At 42.5% G+C, this 19,215-nt stretch overlaps 2 protein-coding genes across 4 annotated transcripts in view; one reads left to right on the top strand and one right to left on the bottom strand.

Moving 5' to 3' along the window:
• Positions 1-2,311, top strand: part of LOC129863799 (junction-mediating and -regulatory protein-like) — a 45,226-nt gene extending 42,915 nt beyond the window's left edge. Inside the window, exon 10 of the mRNA XM_055936057.1 lies at positions 75-2,311. Coding sequence (XP_055792032.1) covers positions 75-397 — 323 coding nt within the window. The 3' untranslated portion in view covers positions 398-2,311. The remainder of the gene's footprint in view (positions 1-74) is intronic.
• A 290-nt stretch (positions 2,312-2,601) lies between these two features.
• Positions 2,602-19,215, bottom strand: part of LOC129863803 (homer protein homolog 1-like) — a 62,964-nt gene continuing 46,350 nt past the window's right edge. Inside the window, exons 4-10 of one of the 3 annotated variants that reach the window (XM_055936066.1) lie at positions 17,869-17,961; positions 17,442-17,513; positions 16,673-16,821; positions 15,649-15,808; positions 14,951-15,061; positions 14,540-14,620; positions 2,602-7,405 (exon numbers count right to left, since the gene is read on the bottom strand). In XM_055936066.1, the coding sequence (XP_055792041.1) occupies positions 7,211-7,405; positions 14,540-14,620; positions 14,951-15,061; positions 15,649-15,808; positions 16,673-16,821; positions 17,442-17,513; positions 17,869-17,961 (861 nt within the window). In that variant the 3' untranslated portion in view covers positions 2,602-7,210. Of the gene's footprint in view, positions 7,406-14,539; positions 14,621-14,950; positions 15,062-15,648; positions 15,809-16,668; positions 16,822-17,441; positions 17,514-17,868; positions 17,962-19,215 lie in introns of those variants that run through there. The other 2 variants (XM_055936067.1, XM_055936068.1) reach the window with 2 other exon arrangements.

The following is a 19,215-nucleotide window of genomic DNA, read 5'->3' as shown; positions in this document are numbered from 1 at the left end:
TTTAAAGGAATATTTCTAAATGAGAAATTGACTAGATTTTTCTCTGACATTGTTCCATTCTCCCATCTCTACAGCGAGTTCCCCCATGGACGAGGTCCTGAACTCCCTCAAGCGAGGTAGCTTCCACCTGCGGAAGGCAGAGCTCCGGGTCCTAGCCCCCGATCCAGACGATGACGAGAGCAACAACATCCTGGCCCAGATCCGGCAGGGCGTTAGGCTGAGGAAGGTGCGGACGCGGCCGGACCAGCAGCGGCACCCCAAGGGCTCGTTCCCCCACTCGGCCGACGCTCTGACCCGCTCCATCCACGAAGCCCTGAGACGCATCAAGGAGGCTTCGCCTGAGTCCGAGTCTGAGGACGAGGGCCTGCCCTGCACCGACTGGGACTCTGACCTTTGATCTCAACCTGCTACTATCTACTATTTCTGGCTCCACACTGACAGACCCAGAAAGCGGAGTAGAGATGTTTCCTGATGTTTTTTTCTTCAGAAAATAAGTCAGAAGTAACTTTTTCTTACTGTTTCTTCTCGTCTTTGAAATGGACCACTAGCCTTTCCTCCTGGTTTTCTATGTTGTTCTCCTCCTGCTCTATCCGAAGTCAAGCACATTGAGAACCTTGTGATGGAAGTCACTATGGAAATGAAATTCCTTCATTCGATTCCTTCATTGTCCTGTACCAATTGGGGGAATAAGGCCCCTTGTCAGTGCACCGACTGGAATGCTAGGGTTCTAGGATCCCGTATGTAGAATGAACTATGAGGTTGGAGAGTTGAACTGTAGGTTGCTGTGATGTGTTTGTTTTACATTTGACAGGATTGAGTGTTTTCCTCAATGTTTATTCAACCCCCTGTAGAATAAGGTGTGTTATTGCTTGGCTAGAACAAAAGCTTGCACCCACACGGGTGAGCTTGGCCACCCCTGGTATTGAGGTTGAGATGATGATGTTCTCTGTAAGATCGGTGCCCTTACAGCCAGCTGAAGTATCCAGCTCTACCCAGGTGTCATTCATTCCATATTCCATATACCATATTCATGAAGTGTGTTGTTTCCGGTGACGTTTTTTAAAGTGTGCTTTTACGTTCTTTTACGGTCATTTTTATTTAGAAAGTAGTTTCTTTTTTTACTGCCTTGTTTTGACTGCTATTATTTTCCAAGCGAGTCCACTAGTACCGGTTTTTACCAGGAGTCGCTTCATGTTTTTATCTACGAGTTGTGTCAAAACTGAAACTATTACTATAGGAACAATCTCTGTTTACTGTAATGATTCATGCACTGAGAATGAAGGACACGATGAAGAAAGAATGCTGTACTGTTAGGAACTGAAGGACTGAGAGTGCACAACTGCTGTCCAAATTGTTTGGCCAGGTCAAAGGTCGTAGTACTGCATTTTTCCAGCACCGTCTTCAGTGGTCTTGGAAAAACAGTCACGTATGGTGCAGAGCTGATATGATTGTCTGTCATATAGAATAGGGATCCTGTCAGCTCCATTCATCATATTTCTATCTGTGTGTTTACCTCACTGAATCCACCAGTGGTGTGGTAACTAACCTCAGTGAGTTAGTGGACTGAGCATATGGAGCTCATGCTGTGTCTTTATGGCAAGTGGTCAAAATCCAATCATGTGACTTTCTGCATCATCCAGATCTCTGGCTGCGTCTCAGTAGTCTGAAGTAGGTTCCTCGTCTCCATCTGCACTGATCTATAAACCGTGGGTAGGTGACAGCAACATAGTGGAATGACTCGGAGGAATTAGCTTTCCAGATTTTTAGTGCAGATGGAGAGAAGTTTAGGAGTCTAGGGGCAGTCATTTTAATTATGAGATGCCCCCTTCTAGTCCTGTCATGTTCACGGTAGACAGACAGGTTTTTACAGTATGTATATCTGTTGGGAAATCACTTGTTTTCATCATTGTATTTATGTATGTTTTCTTTTATACATGATTTGTAGCCATCTAATCTTATTTCTGTCTTCAGCTAACTCTACAGTTTGATCTATAACCTTTGCCTTGTATGACCTTATGCATGTGGCTGGCCTGGTCTGATTTGAAGAGGACTAGATAAGTGCAATATTAAACTGAAAAATGTATTATAATGTAATCAAGTGCATGCTTAAAGACATAAGTATTTATTGAGTAAACTTTGTTTTAAGAAATGGAGTTAGGATTTATAAAGCAATACCACAAAAAATGTAATGTGCTTTTTAAGATGTTTTATTTTGCATTTGACCCGTCTTTTCCTGTCATCGCATTCCTAACTGCTTTATATATATCCCAGTTATTTTTCCCTTCAAAAATAAAACAAGTACCAAAATGTCTTCCTGTCCTGTTCTTTGACTTGGCATCACATAGCCATTAGAACTCAGCGTTTCGCCAAACCAGCAGGCCTTTTTTGGGCCTAGCACATCCACATCAACCACAAATAGTGATTCATGAAAACACAGCCAGACGACCCCCATTAGGCAGTAAGTGGATGTGATTTTATACAAGCAACCGGACTGGATGTGAACTTAACTGGTTTCTACAGAGAAGAATGTACAGATTAGACAACCAAAGAAACAAGAGCAACATTCAGATGAGTGAAATGGGGAAAATATTACACAACTCATTTGTTTAAATTGTTTTTATTTTACTATAAACTGAAAATTACAATTGTGTTTAAGCATGTGGCATAATCAACATTTAAAATTATTACTCAAACGTTTCTCCCCTTTCAAACTGTAGAAGTACAGATCATAAATGAAACGCCATACAGCCCAGACACCCCATTTAAGTCTCCCAAAGATACTAGAACCAACAACAAGCCCTTAAAGGTCGACGTTGGGCAAAAACAGAAAAGTAATGGCTTTAAACTGATCAATGCACCATCATACCAGGTCAATGCTTAAAAACTTGGATGAATAAGATATTTGGCTAAAGAAGTGCCATTTCTAACCAATCTCTACAGCTTCCATCCAAAAACAAATCGGTCGTGGGGCACATGACACATCAAAGGCACACCCCATTTCTGTTTGAGAAAGGGGCGGAGTCTGACCACTTTTCGTGCCCAAAGTTGACCTTTAAATAGTGTTCTTCACGTATACATATAGTTATAATACATTATCACAGATTTTTGGCAATAGTAAACCCCACAAAAGTACCGTAGTTAGTTACCATTGATCCATATTTGTACCAAAGGCAACGTCAACAAAATTCACATTCTGTACAGGAAAATATTTTGGCAAAAGGAAAGAAAGTCTCTCTGCAAACCTCACCTGCTATGCACAAATTACTATAAATCCATTAGCTTTTTAAATAGTTCATACATATTGCCAGTCTTTTTTTCTCATACTTAAAAAAACAAAACAACCTTGATACCCACATATAAAAAACAAAAAAAACAAGAGTAAGTGACAAACATCTTTGTTTGATACAATTCTCATTAAAATCTGTGGTTATAATATATCTGGAATAAATAAAGAGAAAACATCATGAACCAATCAATCATTGCACTTTCAAGTCGCAACAGAAATAAGTAGAGGGAAAATAAAGAAAAGAAATATAGTTTTGGATTCACCCAAACATACAATTCCATTTTCACAAGAGCACTATAAATTTGTTATATTAGTATTTGTAATAAAAAAGTTTATAGAAAGGAAAGACTTTTGTAGTCACTGCTGACCCAAACCCCAGCTTCTGGGCTTGGAGTAGCGTTGTTTCTGTCTCTCCTTACATTTCCCAGAAGAAGAGGAAAATACCTGAAAGTGAGACTTCAACATGTTTATTTTTCTTCTCTATGCTCCCTCTTTGTATTGCTCATTTAGTATAGAACGTTGTCCAAGATCTGTTCTCAATCTCGGACAATATGCCAGATTCTTCTTCAATCTCCATGGTAACATTGTGATAGGAGGGAGGACGTTGGGAGCGTTTAATAAAGTGACTGGGAGGTCATCTGTCTGACCTCTGACCCTTAGTCCTAGTCCAGTGTCAGATGGGGCCTCAGAGCGAACGGCCATAGAGTCCAGTGAAACGCTGTAAGTGAGTCTGACTATCTCCATTTCCATGACCACATCTGATCTGACTGTCCTTTTGGCTGACATTGATATCTCCATAGTAAACAGAGCAATAGTAGTACTGTAGTAATAACTGAATAAGAAACCAGTAGATGTAGAATAGTTAAAAAACAGACCTGAATGTGTGGCGTACGACAGCGAAGAGTAAACAATAATAGCAAGCAAAACATCCACCAGCGAGCGACTCTGGATGACTGAACTGAACTTTGTAGAAAATTAGCGTTTCCTTTGTCCTGTTCAAAGTCTGACGGAAGAAAACCCTGAAGCAAAATAACCCACCATATTCAACATCCTCTCCGATGGAATGCTAGCCAGACTTCGCACATTTTTGTTGTTGTTGAAAATACAGTGCATTTGGAAAGTATTCAGACCCCTTGGCTTTTTCCACAATTTGTTACGTTACATCCTTATTCTAAAATGGATTAAAAATAAATAAATCCTCATCAATCTACACACAATAACTCCTAATAAAGCGAAAAAAAGATTTACATTTTTTCAAATGTATTAAATATAAAAAACAGAATTTACATAAGTGTTCAGACCCTTTGCTATGAGACTCAAAACTGAGCTCAGGTGCATCCTGTTTCCATTTATCACCTTTGAGATGTTTCTACAACTTGATTGGAGTCCACCTGTGGCAAATTCAATTGATTGGACATGATTTGGAAAGGCGCACACCTGTCTATATAAGGTCCCACAGTTGACAGTGCATGTCAGAGCAAAAACCAAGACATGAAGTCAAAGGAATTGTCCGTAGAGCTCCGAGACAGGATTGTGTCGAGGCACAGATCTGGGAAAGGGTACCAAAAAATGTCTGCTGCATTGAATGTCCCCAAGAATACAGTGCCTGCATTGAAGGTCCCCAAGACTTCCTAGAGCTGGTCGCCCTGCCAAACTAAGCAATCAGGGGAGGAGGGCCTTGGTCAGGGAGAACCCGATGGTCACTCTGACAGAGCTCTACAGTACCTCTGTGGAGATGGGAGAACCTTCTAGAAGGACAACCGTCTCTCCAGCACTCCACCAATCAGGCCTTTATGGTAGAGTTGCCAGACAGAAGACTCTCCTCAGTAAAAGGCACATGACAGCCCGCTTGGAGTTTGCCAAAAGGCACCTAAAGGACTCTCTGACCATGAGAAACAAGAATCTCTGGTCTGATGAAACTAAGGTTGAACTCTTTGGCCTGAATGCCAAGCGTCACGTCTGGAGGAAACCTGGCACCAGCCCTACGGTGAAGCGTGGTGGTGGCAGCATCATGCTGTGGGGATGTTTTTCAGCGGCAGGACCTGGGAGACTGGTCAGGATCGAAAGAAAGATGAATGGAGCAAAGTAGAGAGATCCTTGATGAAAACCTGCTCCAGAGCACTCAGGACCTCTGTAGAAAAGGCCCATGGAGTTGGTGGAATAATCCTTTAATTCATGGCCACTTACTCAGCTGGGCCAGAGCGCTTTAATTAGGTCAGGTGGCAATGACCGACAGATCTCATCCACATAAAAGGAGGAAAACGGCATCGCCTGATCTCGCTGCTTTCTCTTCCTTAACTCCGTCTGCTCCAGAAGTTCTGTGCGTCCATGAATCAACGTAAGTCCACCGACTCTGTTACCTTTCATCTGAACTATCTGTTGCGAGCGGGAGAGTGGGCTATCAGTTATTGTTTATAGTTGTTATCGCGGAGCGCGGCTTGGAGCGCACGCTTCAAACATATTGTGTAATGTGAATTGTAAATGATCATACGGATCCTCATAGGCCAATTATGCAATCTATGTTTAATATGTAATTAAATGAATTCCATGTACACATGAAGACCAATTGAAAGGATGAAATGAGAAATGTCATTGTTTGCTAACTGATCGACTTTGATATCAAACTAAAGGAGATTATAGATTGAATGACCATTCACTGTTTGTATTTATTTCATGATTTATGCAAAATAGTTAAGAGCCTAAATGACTCACAAGTGATTACTATTGACTTCTTAATTAACTGGATTCATGAATTCCCTAATTATGTTAATAATGAATGATTGTTATGATTTGATCTTTGTGATTATGAATTTGATTGGATACGTGTTATTTTGTTTCCTTTGTTATGCAGCACAGACTACTCAGTAAATATACCACTTTATGGTTAAAGGAATTCCTGCCTCAGTCTCATCCATTCTTCTGTCACCTGACACGTGACCACCTGTTCACCTTCACTGTCAGTCATCCTACCTGTCCAGCTACCCACATAGATTCCACTAATCTTTCAACCTCAGACTGGGGCGAAGGTTCACCTTCCAACAGGACAAAGGCATTAAGCACACAACCAAGACAAGGCAGGAGTGGTTTCGGGACAAATCTCTGAATGTCCTTGAGTGGCCCAGCAAGAGCCTGGACTTGAACCCGGGCTCGAAAATCTCTGGAGAGACCTGAAAGTAGCTGTGTAGTGACACTCCTCATCCAACCTGACAGAGCTTGAAAGGATCTGCAGAGAAGAATGGGAGAAACTCCCCAAATACAGGTGTGCCAAGCTTGTAGTGTCATACCCAAGAAGACTAAAGGCTGTAATCGCTGCCAAAAGGTGCTTCAACAAAGTACTGAGTAAAGGGGCTGAATACTTATGTAAATGTGATATTTCAGTTTTTTGCAAAAAATTCTAAAACCCTGTTTTTGCTTTGTCATTATGGGGTATTGAGTGTTGATTGATGACGGGGAAAAAAACAATGCATTTTAGAATAAGGCTGTAATGCAACAAAATGTGGAAAAAGTCAAGGGGTCTGAATACTTTCCAAATGCAGTGTAGATATTTGAGCAGTTTGTAGTCAGAGCGTAAATAACATTCCACAGGGAGGGAGAAGAGATGGTAGCAGGGTGTAAGCATAGCCTCAACAGGACCTATGTGAAGTGAGTGTATGTGCATACAGTATACAGATGTATGCACGTTGTGAACATTAGCCAAAACTAAATCCAAGCGAGCAAGTCTATCTATTTACTATCAATGTGCATGTTTTCAGTAGAGTGTAGCATAATGACTATATGTGTAATAACAACAGTGTGAATATTTTCGTGCAGTGCCTTTGTGCACTGACTACCAATATTCTCCCGTCACTGTGTGGTTATAATGGTGGTGATGGTGTAGGAGTACTGACGCTCCACCAGGGGGCTCTGTAGTAGCACTTCTCTCCTCTAGCTGCTGCTGCCCTCAATGAGTCTGGCCAGGCTGTCTCTGAGCTCTGTCAGCTCAAAGATCTTCCCGTCCAGCAGCTCCAGCAGGGTGCGCAGACTCTTCCTGAAGGCATCTCTCTCCAGCTGACTGCCCTCCAGACGCTGCTCTATCTCCGCCAGCTGAGTTTCCAACGTCTGGTTCCTCTCCTCCGTCTCCTGGGAGTGGGAGTGGGGGGGGGGGGGTGTTAACATGTGCACACACACACACACACACATTCATAAAACACACACGAAAGGGACACCCACTCCTTACCAGTGAAAACTTAACATTACGATTATAACTACTGTTCCCGGAAGGAGGGGAACGAGGTACAACATACATATGGGGAGTCGCACTCTAGCGGCCATGAAGGTGTTGTACCTCGTTTCCCTCCTTCAGTGAACAGTATACACAGAACACGATTGCCATTTTCTCAGAACATAACATACTAATGTTCGAGACACGATTCATGGGAACGTTGCAAGAACATTCATGTGTCCAGTTTTCTGAGGGTGAGGAGAATATTCCATCAACGTACCCTGAAACAGGTCATATCTTATGTTCTGAGAACATGGCAACCATGTTCTGTGTATGTTTGGTGGGACATTGATGGAATATTTTCCTGACCCACAGAAATCTGGACACATGAATGTTCTTGCAACGTTCCCATGAAACGTGTCTAGAACATTCATGTCATAAGTTCTGAGAACATTTACATTTAAGTCATTTAGCAGACGCTCTTATCCAGAGCGACTTACAAATTGGAAAGTTCATACATATTCATCCTGGTCCCCCCATGGGGAATGAACCCACAACCCTGGCGTTGCAAGCGCCATGCTCTACCAACTGAGCCACACGGGAGCTCTGGACCGCATTAAAACTTACCCAGAACATAGTAACTACGTTCTGGGTAAGTTATATTGGACATTACGGGAATGGTCTCTTGGAAATATTTATTGCACATCCCAGGAACATTCCTATGAACATTTTAGTTAATGACCTAATGGGACCTACGGGAATGTTCTCTAAAGTTGTGGGAATGTTTGTTGTTAACTGGGAAGTCCCGACACCTTTTTGAAGAAAGGAAATACCGTCTGTACCAGCCGTCCTGGATCCGACATAGAAACAACTCGGATTGCCCGCGTCTGGAGACTGGAGGATATTGCCTCCCTTAAAACGGGCACTGAGGCCTTGGGACAGTCGACGTGATGACGCTCCAGGAGCGTGAGGGGCGCGCAACAAATTGTAGCCTGTAACCCGACATCACGGTTCGCATGATCCAGAGCAACACTGTGCATGCGCGCTATTGGTCGGAGCAGACAGCAAGCCTCCTGTCAAGTGCCATCTGAAGTAGCGCGACGCCATCTTGTGGACTGGAAAAGATTGGTTCTTTTTTTGTTTCGACCACCATGTGTCTGAACGTGGAGAAGGGACACTTTATTGAACCCACGTGGGAGACGCAACACATTTGGTACCCGTGAACACTGTGGAACTTTGGGTTGACACAACTGTGTTAATGCGTCAAGGTTTGCCTGAAGCCCGGGCCAGGATGTGTTCACGGACTCTGGCAATCAGTGACGTACCCCGATTGGCAGTGCCCCTTGATGGTACTTCTGTCACAACGAGCCTGCCGCGGTTTTAGCCGGTGACCGGCTGGCACCCAGCTCTGGACCGTACGCATTAAAAATAGACCCAGGAAAACCGCTATCATGAAGGTTATCATACACACCGGCGCCTCAGCACCTTGTAACCCAGCTGGAAAAGGGACAGACAGTTTTGAAAAACGGAGGAGGAGTGCCCCCTTGTGGACAGAGAGTAAATCCACTAACTTATTACCGTCACCCTGGGGAGATTGACATACAGTGCCCTCAGAAAGTATTCATAACGCATGGTTTGTTCCACATTTTGTTGTGTTACCACCTGAATTCTAAATGGATTAAATATATGTTCTTCACACACACACACACACACACACACACACACACACACACACACACACACACACACACACACACACACACACACAAATACCCCATAATGACAAAGTAAAAACAAGTTTTAGAAATGATTGCACATGTTTTGAAAATTAAATACAGAAATATCTAATTTACATACAGTACCAGTCAAAGGTTTGGACACACCTACTCATTCCAGGGTTTTTATTTGTACTATTTTCTACATTGTAGAATAATAGTGAAGACATCAAAGGGATGAAATAACACATATGGAATCTTGTAAGAACCAAAAAAGTGTTAAACAAATCAAAATATGAGCTTAAGTCCAAATTATGGCAAGATCAGCTCAAATAAGCAAAGAGAAGTGACAGTCCAGCATTACTAAGACATGAAGGTCAGTCAATGCGGAAAATTTGCAGTCGCAAAAACCATCAAGCGCTATGATGAAACTGGCTCTCATGAGGACCGCCACAAGAAAGGAAGACCCAGAGTTACCTCTGCTGCAGAGGATAAGTTCATTTGAGTTACCAGCCTCAGAAATTGCAGCCCAAATAAAGGAAAAACACAACTCAACATCAACTGTTCAGAGGGGACTGCGTGAATCAGGCCTTCATGATCGAATTGATGCAAAGAAACCACTACTAAAGGACACCAATAATAATAAGAGACTTGCTTGGGCCAAGAAACACGAGCAATGGACATTAGACCGGTGGAAATCTGTCCTTTGATGAGTCCCAATTTGAGATTTTTGGTTCCAACCTCCATGTCTTTGTGAGACGCAGAGTAGGTGAATGAATGATCTCCGCATATGTGGTTCCCACCCTGAAGCATGGAGGAGGAGGTGTGATGGTGCTTAGCTGGTGACACTGTCACGGATTTACATTTGAAGTCAAAAGTTTACATACACCTTAGCCATATACATTTAAACTCAGTTTCACAATTCCTGACATTTAATCCTAGTACAAATGCCCCATCTTAGGTCAGTTAGGACCACCACTTTATTTTAAGAATGTGAAATGTCAGAATAATAGTAGTGAGAATGATTTATTTCAGCTTTAATTTCTTTAATCACATTCCTAGTGGGTCAGAAGTTTACATACACTCAATTAGTATTTGGTAGCATTGCCTTTAAATTGTTTAACTTGGGTCAAACATTTCGGGGAGCCTTCCACAAGCTTCCCACAATAAGTTGGGTGAATATTGGCCCATTCCTCCTGACAGAGCTGGTGTAAATGAGTCAGGTTTGTAGGCCTCCTTGCTCGCACACCGTCATTGTCCATTTGGAAGACCCATTTGTGACCAAGCTTTAACTTCCTGACTGATGTCTTGAGATGTTGCTTCAATATATCCACATAATTTTCCTCCCGCATGATGCCATCTATTTTGTGAAGTGCACCAGTCCCTCCTCCCTCATGATGCCATCTATTTTGTGAAGTGCACCAGTCCCTCCTGCAGCAAAGCACCCCCATAACATGAGGCTGCCACCCCCATGCTTCACGGTTGGGATGGTATTCTTCGGCTTGCAACCTCCCCCTTTTTCCTCCAAACATAACGATGGTCATTATGTCCAAACAGCAAACCGTAGTCATTATGGCCAAACAGTTCTATTTTTTTCCCATCAAACCAGAGGACATTTCTCCAAAAAGTACGATCTTGTCCCCAAGTGCAGTTGCAAACCGTAGTCTGGCTTTTTTATGGTGGTTTTGGAGCAGTGGCTTCATTCTTGCTGAGCGGCCTTTCAGGCTATGTCGATATAGGACTCGTTTTACTGTATAGATACTTTTGTACCTGCTTCCTCCAGCATCTTCACAAGGTCCTTTGCTGTTGTTCTGGGAGTGATTTGCACTTCTCGCACCAAAGTACGTTCATCTCTTGGAGACAGAATGCTTCTCGTTCCTGAGCGATATGACGGCTGCGTGGTCCAATGGTGTTTATACTTGCGTACTATTGTTTGTACAGATGAACGTGGTACCTTCAGGCGTTTGGAAATTGCTCCCAAGGATGAACCAGACTTGTGGAGGTCTACAATTTTTTTCTTAGGTCTTGGCTGATTTCTTTTGATTTAACCATGATGTCAAGCAAAGAGGCACTGAGTTTGAAGGTAGGCCTTGAAATACATCCACAGGTACACCTCCAATTGACTCAAATGATGTCAATTAGCCTATCAGAAGATCCTAGAGCCATGACATAATTTTCTGGAATTTTTCAAGCTGTTTAAAGGCACAGTCAACTTAGTGTACGTAAACTTCTGACCCACTGGAATTGTGATACAGTGAATTATAAGTGAAATAATCTGTCTGTAAACAATTGTTGGAAAAATTACTTGTGTCATGCACAAAGTAGATGTCCTAACTGACTTGCCAAAACTATAGTTTGTTAACAAAACATTTGTGGAGTGTTTGAAAAACAAGTTTTAATGACTCCCACCTAAGTTTATGTAAACTTCCGACTTCAACTGTATTTATAATTCAAGGCACACTTAACCAGCATGGCTACCACAGCATTCTGCAGCGATAAGCCATCCCATCTGGTTGCAATGTTCTCAGAACATAAGATATGAATGTTCTAGGCACGTTTCAGGAGAACATTCATGTGTTCAGTTTTCCATGGGTTAGGAGATTATTCCATCAATGTCCCACAGCTCCAAGCTGTGTAAGGGCTATTTGACCAAGAAGGAGAGTGAAGGAGTGCTGCATCAGATGACCTGGCCTCCACAATCATCCGACCTCAACCCAATTGAGATGGTTTGGGATGAGTTGTACCACAGAGTGAAGGAAAAGCAGCCAACAAGTGCTCAGCATATGTGGGAACTCCTTCAAGACTGTTGGAAAAGCATTCCAGGTGAAGCTGGTTGATGCTGGTTCAAGGAAAAGGGTGACCTTTGAAGAATCTAAAATGTAAAATATATTTTGATATAACACTTATTTGGTTACTACATGATTCCATATGCGTTATTTCATAGTTTTGATGTCTTCACTATTATTCTACAATGTAGAAAATAGTAATAGTAAAGAAAAACCCTTGAATGAGTAAGTGTGTCCAAACTTATGACTGGCACTGTAAGTATTCACACCCCTAAGTCGATACCTGGCAGCGATTACAGCTGTGAATCTTTCTGGGTACGTTTCTAAGAGCTTTCTAAGAGCTTTCCACACCTGGATTGTGCAACCTTTGCCCATTACTCTTTTCAACATTTTTCTAGCTCTGTCAAATTGGTTGTTGATCATTGCTAGACAACCATTTCAGGTATTGCAATAGATTTAAGTAGATTTAAGTCAAAACTGTAACTCTGCCACATTTACTGCCTTCTTGGTAAGCAAGTCCAGTTTTCTTTTTGGATATTAATCTCACAGTGTCTGGTGGAAAGCAGACAACCAGGTTTTCCTCTAGGATTTTGCCTGTGCTTAGCGCCATTTCTTTTGTTATCCTGAAAAACTCCCCAGTCCTTAATGGTTACAAGCATACCCATAACATGATGCAGCCACCACTATGCTTGAAAATATTGAGAGTAGTATTCCGTAATTGGATTTGCCACGAACATAACACTTAGTGTTCAAGACAAAACGTTATTACTTTAGTACCTTGTTGCAAACAGGATGCATGTTTTAAAATATTTGTATTCTGTACAGGCTTCCTTCTTTTCCCTCTGTTATTTAGGTTAGTATTGTGGAGTAACTACAATGTTGTTGGCAATCCTCAGTTTTCTCCTATCACAGCCAATAAGCTCTGTAACTGTTTTAAAGTCCCCAGTGGCCTCATGGTGAAATCCCTGACTGGGTTCCTTCCTCTTCGGCAACTGAGTTAGGAAGGACCTCTGTGTCTTTGTAGTGACGGTGTATTGATACACCATTCAAAGTGTAATTAATAACTTCACAATGCTCAAAGGGATATTCAATGTCTGCTTTTTAAAATGTTTACCCATCTAACAGTGGAATTGCTTCAGTAGCTCTCTTATTTAGTATAAGTTTGCTAAGGGAGGTTTTCCAATACCTCTCAAAGAAGGGTGGGTAAGTAAAAAAAACTTTCAAAAACAGACATTGAATATCCATTTGAGCATGGTGAAGTTATTAATTACACTTTGGATGGTGTATCAATACACCCAGTCAATACAAAGATACAGGCGTCCTTCCTAACTCAGCTGCCGGAGAGGAAGGAAACCGCTCAGGGATTTCACCATGAGACCAATGGGGGCTTTAAAACAGTTATCGAGTTTAATGGCTGTAATAAGAGAAAACTGAGGATCAACAACATTGTATTTACTCCACAATACTAACCTAATTGACAGAGTGAAAAGAAGGAAGCCTGTACAGAATATTTATTTTTCTCCAAACCCTGCATCCTGTCTGCAACAAGGCACTAAAGTAATACTCCCAAAAAAATTGCAAAGCAATTTACTTTTTGTCCTGAATAAAAAGTGTTATGTTTGGGGTAAATCCAACACAACACATTACTGAGTACCACTCTCCATATTTTCAAGCATAGCGGTAGCTGAATCATGTTATGGGTATGCTTGTAATCGTTAAGGACAGGGGAGACTATCAGGATAATAAAGAAATGGAATGGAGCTAAGCACAGGCAAAATCATAGAGGAAAATCTAGTTCAGTCTGCTTTCCACCAGACAGTGGGAGATGAATTCACCTTTCAGCAGGACAAAACACATTGAAGTTGCTTACCAAGAAGACGGTGAATGTTCCTGAGTGGCCGAGTTGCAGTTTTGAGTTAAATCTACTTGAAAATACAGTCAAAGCCTATGATTACTTTCTGAAGGCACTGTATGTCTGCTGCAGAGGGAGAAGAGAGAGCCATGAGATTTTGTTTTTGATCAGTCATGGAAATAAAAGTGCTAAAACAAATTGGTTTCCCATTTAAAAAGATGGAGAACAAGCTATGCTGAAGTTGTTGTGCAGGTACAGCCAACAAGCACAAAAATGATATTGCAATATTGTCAAAACTATACGATATATCGTCAAAAAGAATATCCCGATATGTAACTCTATCAATTTTTTCTCCCACCATTATCCAGGGGGTGAGCGCACTCTACCGCTAAGGGACAGTTTAGTTAGTGCAACATAAGACAGTCTCGTGTTCCAAATGTTTGTTTTAGTAGCGTGAATCGTTCCTGTTCACACCGAGGTGAAGAGCAGAATAATTGAATCAATGAATCTGAGCCTCAAGCTTATCTCCTGTGGAAGGCGGGGCTTCCAGCGAGGCGCAGATTTCATTGGCCTTGTCAGGTGTGATTTTAGATCCTTCAACCGAAGTCGCGAGAGTGCCCATATTATGTTGTACCGAAGTTGACTGACTGAAAGAGAACAGGTGTGTAAGGCCCAGTGCGGTGTGTTCATTAGTCTCGCCTGTAGTTTCTGTGTTAGTGATTCCTTTTGAGTCTGGAACTCATTGGCACTCTCCACTTCCTCTTTCAGCCTCTCCAGTTCCTGCAGGGAGGAAAAAGATACATTTACATGTTTCAAGTTTTATTTGTCACATGCACAAGTATAGTGGAATGCTTAACTTGCAAGCCCTTCCCAATAGTGTAGTATTCAATATCAAAATAGTTTAACAAAAAAAAACAGGAGAAATAAGAGATAAGAAAAGAAAAAAGGACCAATGTAAGCTATACACTGTATAGGGTCAGTGCCAGTACCAAATGTACAATGTGCAGGGATACTGGAATGGCTCAAAGACACAGGGCTTACATGCATGCGTTCTCCCTCACAAATGCAGTTTACATGCCACAAGCACATGCGCGCACACACACGCCTTACCTCCTCCTTGGACTTTAATGCTGACTCCAGTTCTTCTATGGTCTGGTTGAGCTCAGTCTTTTGGGATTTGATGACGGTCATCTGACCACTCACACACTCCAGCTCTGTCACCTGAGGACATACACAGTCTGGGTAATCATACAGTTTTTTGATGTTCTTTGTGTACCATTCTGATCCGTTTGTGTAGCCTCTCTCGATTACACACCTGGGTTCTAATTCTATTTCTAATATCTCAATCACTTTCACATTACACTTCGAAGTAAGTATTCCGATATGTTTTATTTGTAAAGACAAGTAGTTGAATATTGGACTGTATTTGAAAATACACTTGGAAAGTATTGGCATGCATTTAAAAAGACTCAAATACACTGACTCAAAAACACTCGCATGCTTTTAACTGAGGTGTTTGAAAATAACTTTGGAAAAAGTATTTAAAAATACTTTCAAAAAGTTCCAATACAAGTAGCTGATTCGGGCCACATTTTTTGAAAAAAAAACTAAAAAACACAGAAAATAAGTATTTAAATAACAGATAATCAAATACACATGTATTGAAAACCAGGTCTGCTCTCTTACCCGTTTATAAACTCAGTCTTACCCGTTTGTGTAGCATCTCTTACTAGTTTGTATAGTTTATTTATCTTAGCCATTTGTGTATTCTCTCTCTATTACGCCTTTATAAAGTTAGTCAGTCTTACGCGTGTATGTAGTCTCTCTGCCTCCTCCTGGTAAGCAGCCAGTTGTTGTTTCCACTGTTTGACGTTGGCTGTGGACTCCAGCAGAGCTGCTGTCAGCTTGGCATTGTTGCCCTTCAGGGCTGCCAGCTCCGCCTCCCAGTGCTTGTTTATACTGGACGAACTGGAGACAGACAGACAGCCAACAATAAACTTCAGAAGTGTTTAGGTGACCATGAGCGGAGACCAAGATCCAGGCTATTTAGACCAAGACAAGACCAAGACTGCTTTTTTTGTAGTCTTAAGTGGTCTTAAGACCACAAGATTAACACTCCATCTCTGATAAAAAGTCATAATTGTCTTCCTGAAGAATAAAAATGCTATCACTTGACTCTTGGGTAGAATACTAAACCATTCCAGCAGCAATGTACAAATTATACACGTTCAACTTCATGTTCATCAGCATTACCAAGCTCAGAGGGCAGAGGTGACATAAGGGGAACCACGTATAGTGAATATGGAGAGCTGGGGGGACCAAATGCATTTCTATTCATTTAGTAATTCATAATTAAAATCAGAGCCACACAGTGTTTTAACGTAATGCTTTACTGCTGTCCAGGGGCTCTGGGACCACATGAATAAGATAAGAGATGGATAAATAGACACATCCAAGGCTTGGCCGGGCGAACCGCACGCACGCACGCACGCACGCAGTGCTGCTGCTGTGCCAATTTAATTTTAAACCATCACTCTAAAGAGAGATCCCAGTGGACAGTTAAACCCCCCCATTACCAGGCTGAACATGGGAGCACTGTGGAGTACTGCGTCTGTTCAGCGTGTAACAGAGGAAGATGAGGGAGTTTTAAATGAGGGAATTAGAGGACAGTTTTTGTATTTAAATTGGTGTTAGCTTAACATTTCCACAGAACTGAATGTGTTCATTTCTTCAGCCTTCCTCCACTGTCCGAACATGCGTTGCCCACTAAGGTGCACTCTCTTTGGGCTTGGCACCCTACTCCTGGCCCCGGTTTTAGAGCCTGGTTCTTACCTGTGAGAGAAGGGCAGTTGGTTCTGAGACGGCTCGGCACGGGGCTCGGGGAGGTACTGCGGCGTTTCGGGGGTGGTGCCCCTCTCGTCATCAGTGCCGTTGATGCTCTCCGGGGTCAAAGGTGACTGCAGGTCGCCGGTGGCTGACTCCTGGAATGACGTAAACCAGAAGGTTAAAGGAACAAAAATAACCATAAACTGTTGTTGTATGTTCTCATGTGCTGGGTAAAGAAAAGACTGATGTAATGTGGAGAGAATACCTGCAAAAATTATTTATACTCCACAGAAAGTGATGTTACTTTTAGTTTTTTTTCAAGTGAGTTTTTTTTCTTTTCTCAAGTGAGTAGGCCTATGTGTTTTTAAGTGAGCCTGAAACATCACTTTATGGGAGCATAAATATCTGACATTGAGGGATAGGAGAGTTCATCTGAGACTGAGAAGGGGTTAATTAATCTGGGTGTTAATCTGATATTAGGATGGGAGAGAGCGAGAGTGGTTGTTAATCCACGGCGGAGGGTTCTCCCCAAAGAGTGGAACAGTGACATTCAACACCTTGTTCAATTCCGGTTTAAATATATACTGTACATCCATTTTTCGAAGCTACTGCTGTGACAACATTCTGGGGAGACCCCCTGAAGGGGTGGGCTGGAGTGTGTTAGCCTGGGGTTGGGTGGTAGTTGGAGGTGTCAACGCTGGACTGGGGTAAGAGGCGACGCAGGAGGGTTATCTGAGACTGGGGTCAGATGACAATGATTTTGATTTCATTTTACCTTCTTTCTTACAGGTACTTTGGGAGGTACTTTGGGAAGTACTGGGAGCACTTTCTTTTTTACTGCAGCGACCTGGGAAAGAGTTGCGGGGGAGAAGAGACGGGTTGAATGAGCCAATTGAAAGCTGGGGGTGGTTAGGTGACCAGGTTGGGAGTTTAGTCAGGAAACTGGAGTGAACACACTACTCTTGCCATGGGAGTGGTGACCACGAACACTCCCATTAGGAATCAGTTTAACGTCTCATCCAAGGGACTTTACGCTTTTGCAGGGTGGTGTTTCCAATCACTTCCTATGATACTTAAATCATTTGAGGTCCATTCACTCCCATTGTTTTCCGGTAAAAAAAATATGTACGGGAAGGGTTATCCTGGTCCAAAGACTCCATGAGGATGGGGTTAGGATTAGGGGTGTGTGTTGTTGGGATTACCTGAGAAGGGGTGCTGGTGAGTTCCATCTTCTCCTGGGATTTCTCCTTGGCTAACCGAGCTGCCTCTTTAAACTCAGCAAACTTCTCTGCGAACTGTAAAAGAACCACAAAGACACAGACAAAACTGACTAGACCAGTCTGTGTGTTTGTGATGTGTGTGTCTGTACTCACAGGCGTGTTTGTGAGCTCAAGCTTGCGTATGTGTCTCCCTGTCCCAGTCTGTGATCCCCCACATGCTTCAAGATGTCCACCATAGAGAGAAACAGTAATGGCGTCATTTTGTAGGCACTAACTCCGCCAAGGTTCGTTGGACAAAGCCTATGGGGAAATGAATGGCGTTTCCGTAGGATTTTGGGATAAACTCAGAAAATAAGGTCTGTGGTAAACACAGGCATAGGAGATCTTCTACGTTTTGTTCTATGAGATCATCTACATCAGTGCAACTTTTTGTGAATTTTGAAGCATTTATGTAATGAAAAAATAAGCACATAAAGGCTTCATAATTCATAAAGGTCATGTTAACTGACTGATATCGCACAGAACAAAACGTAGAAGATCTCCTAAGCCTGTGTTAATCTCAGAACTTTTTGTTGGCGTTTATCCTAAAACCCTATTCTTTCCTCATTCATTTTCCCCATAGGGAAGGCTGAACGAACCAGAGGTAACTCATTTCCTGGTTTTAGGACTAGATGCTGGCGAGCTCTATTGTCCCTGTATCCAAGCAAACAAAGGTAACCTGCCTAAATGACTAATCGCCCAGTAGCACTCACTTATGTCATCATGAAGTGATTTGATCCCACCTGGACAAGAGGAATACCTATGTGAGAATACAGTTCATCAACTACAGTTCAGCTTTCAACACCATAGTCCCCTCCAAGCTCATCGCTGAACTCCACTCTCTGCAACTGGATCCTGGACTTCCTGACACACAGACCCCAGGCAGTGAGCATATGCAACAACAACCTCCCCCATGGTGACTTTCAACATGGGTGCCCCCAGGGGTGTGTGCTCAGCCCCCTCCTGTACACCCATGACTGCGTGGCCACGCATGACTCAAACACCATCATTAAGTTTGCTGACGACACAACAGTGCCTCGGAACAACAGGCTCCAAGACAGCTTCTATCACCCGGACATCAGAATGCAAAACAGCTAACCCTATCGGTCTCTCAGTCTGCACCTTAGTGACTATTTGCACCCTAGAGCCTATCTGCACTGACTCTCCACACATCCAACCCTTACACACAAGCACACACACACATAACCACCCACAAGACCACAAACAGTTGCTCTAGTATATGAGTGGTAAGTTGAGCCATTTTTTACATTCAGCATCCCTCCGTCAAGG

Source organism: Salvelinus fontinalis, chromosome 10 (assembly GCF_029448725.1).
Source record: "Salvelinus fontinalis isolate EN_2023a chromosome 10, ASM2944872v1, whole genome shotgun sequence".
In the NCBI taxonomy this organism is placed as follows: Eukaryota; Metazoa; Chordata; class Actinopteri; order Salmoniformes; family Salmonidae; genus Salvelinus; species Salvelinus fontinalis.
This window is presented reverse-complemented; position numbering and strand designations above follow the sequence as displayed.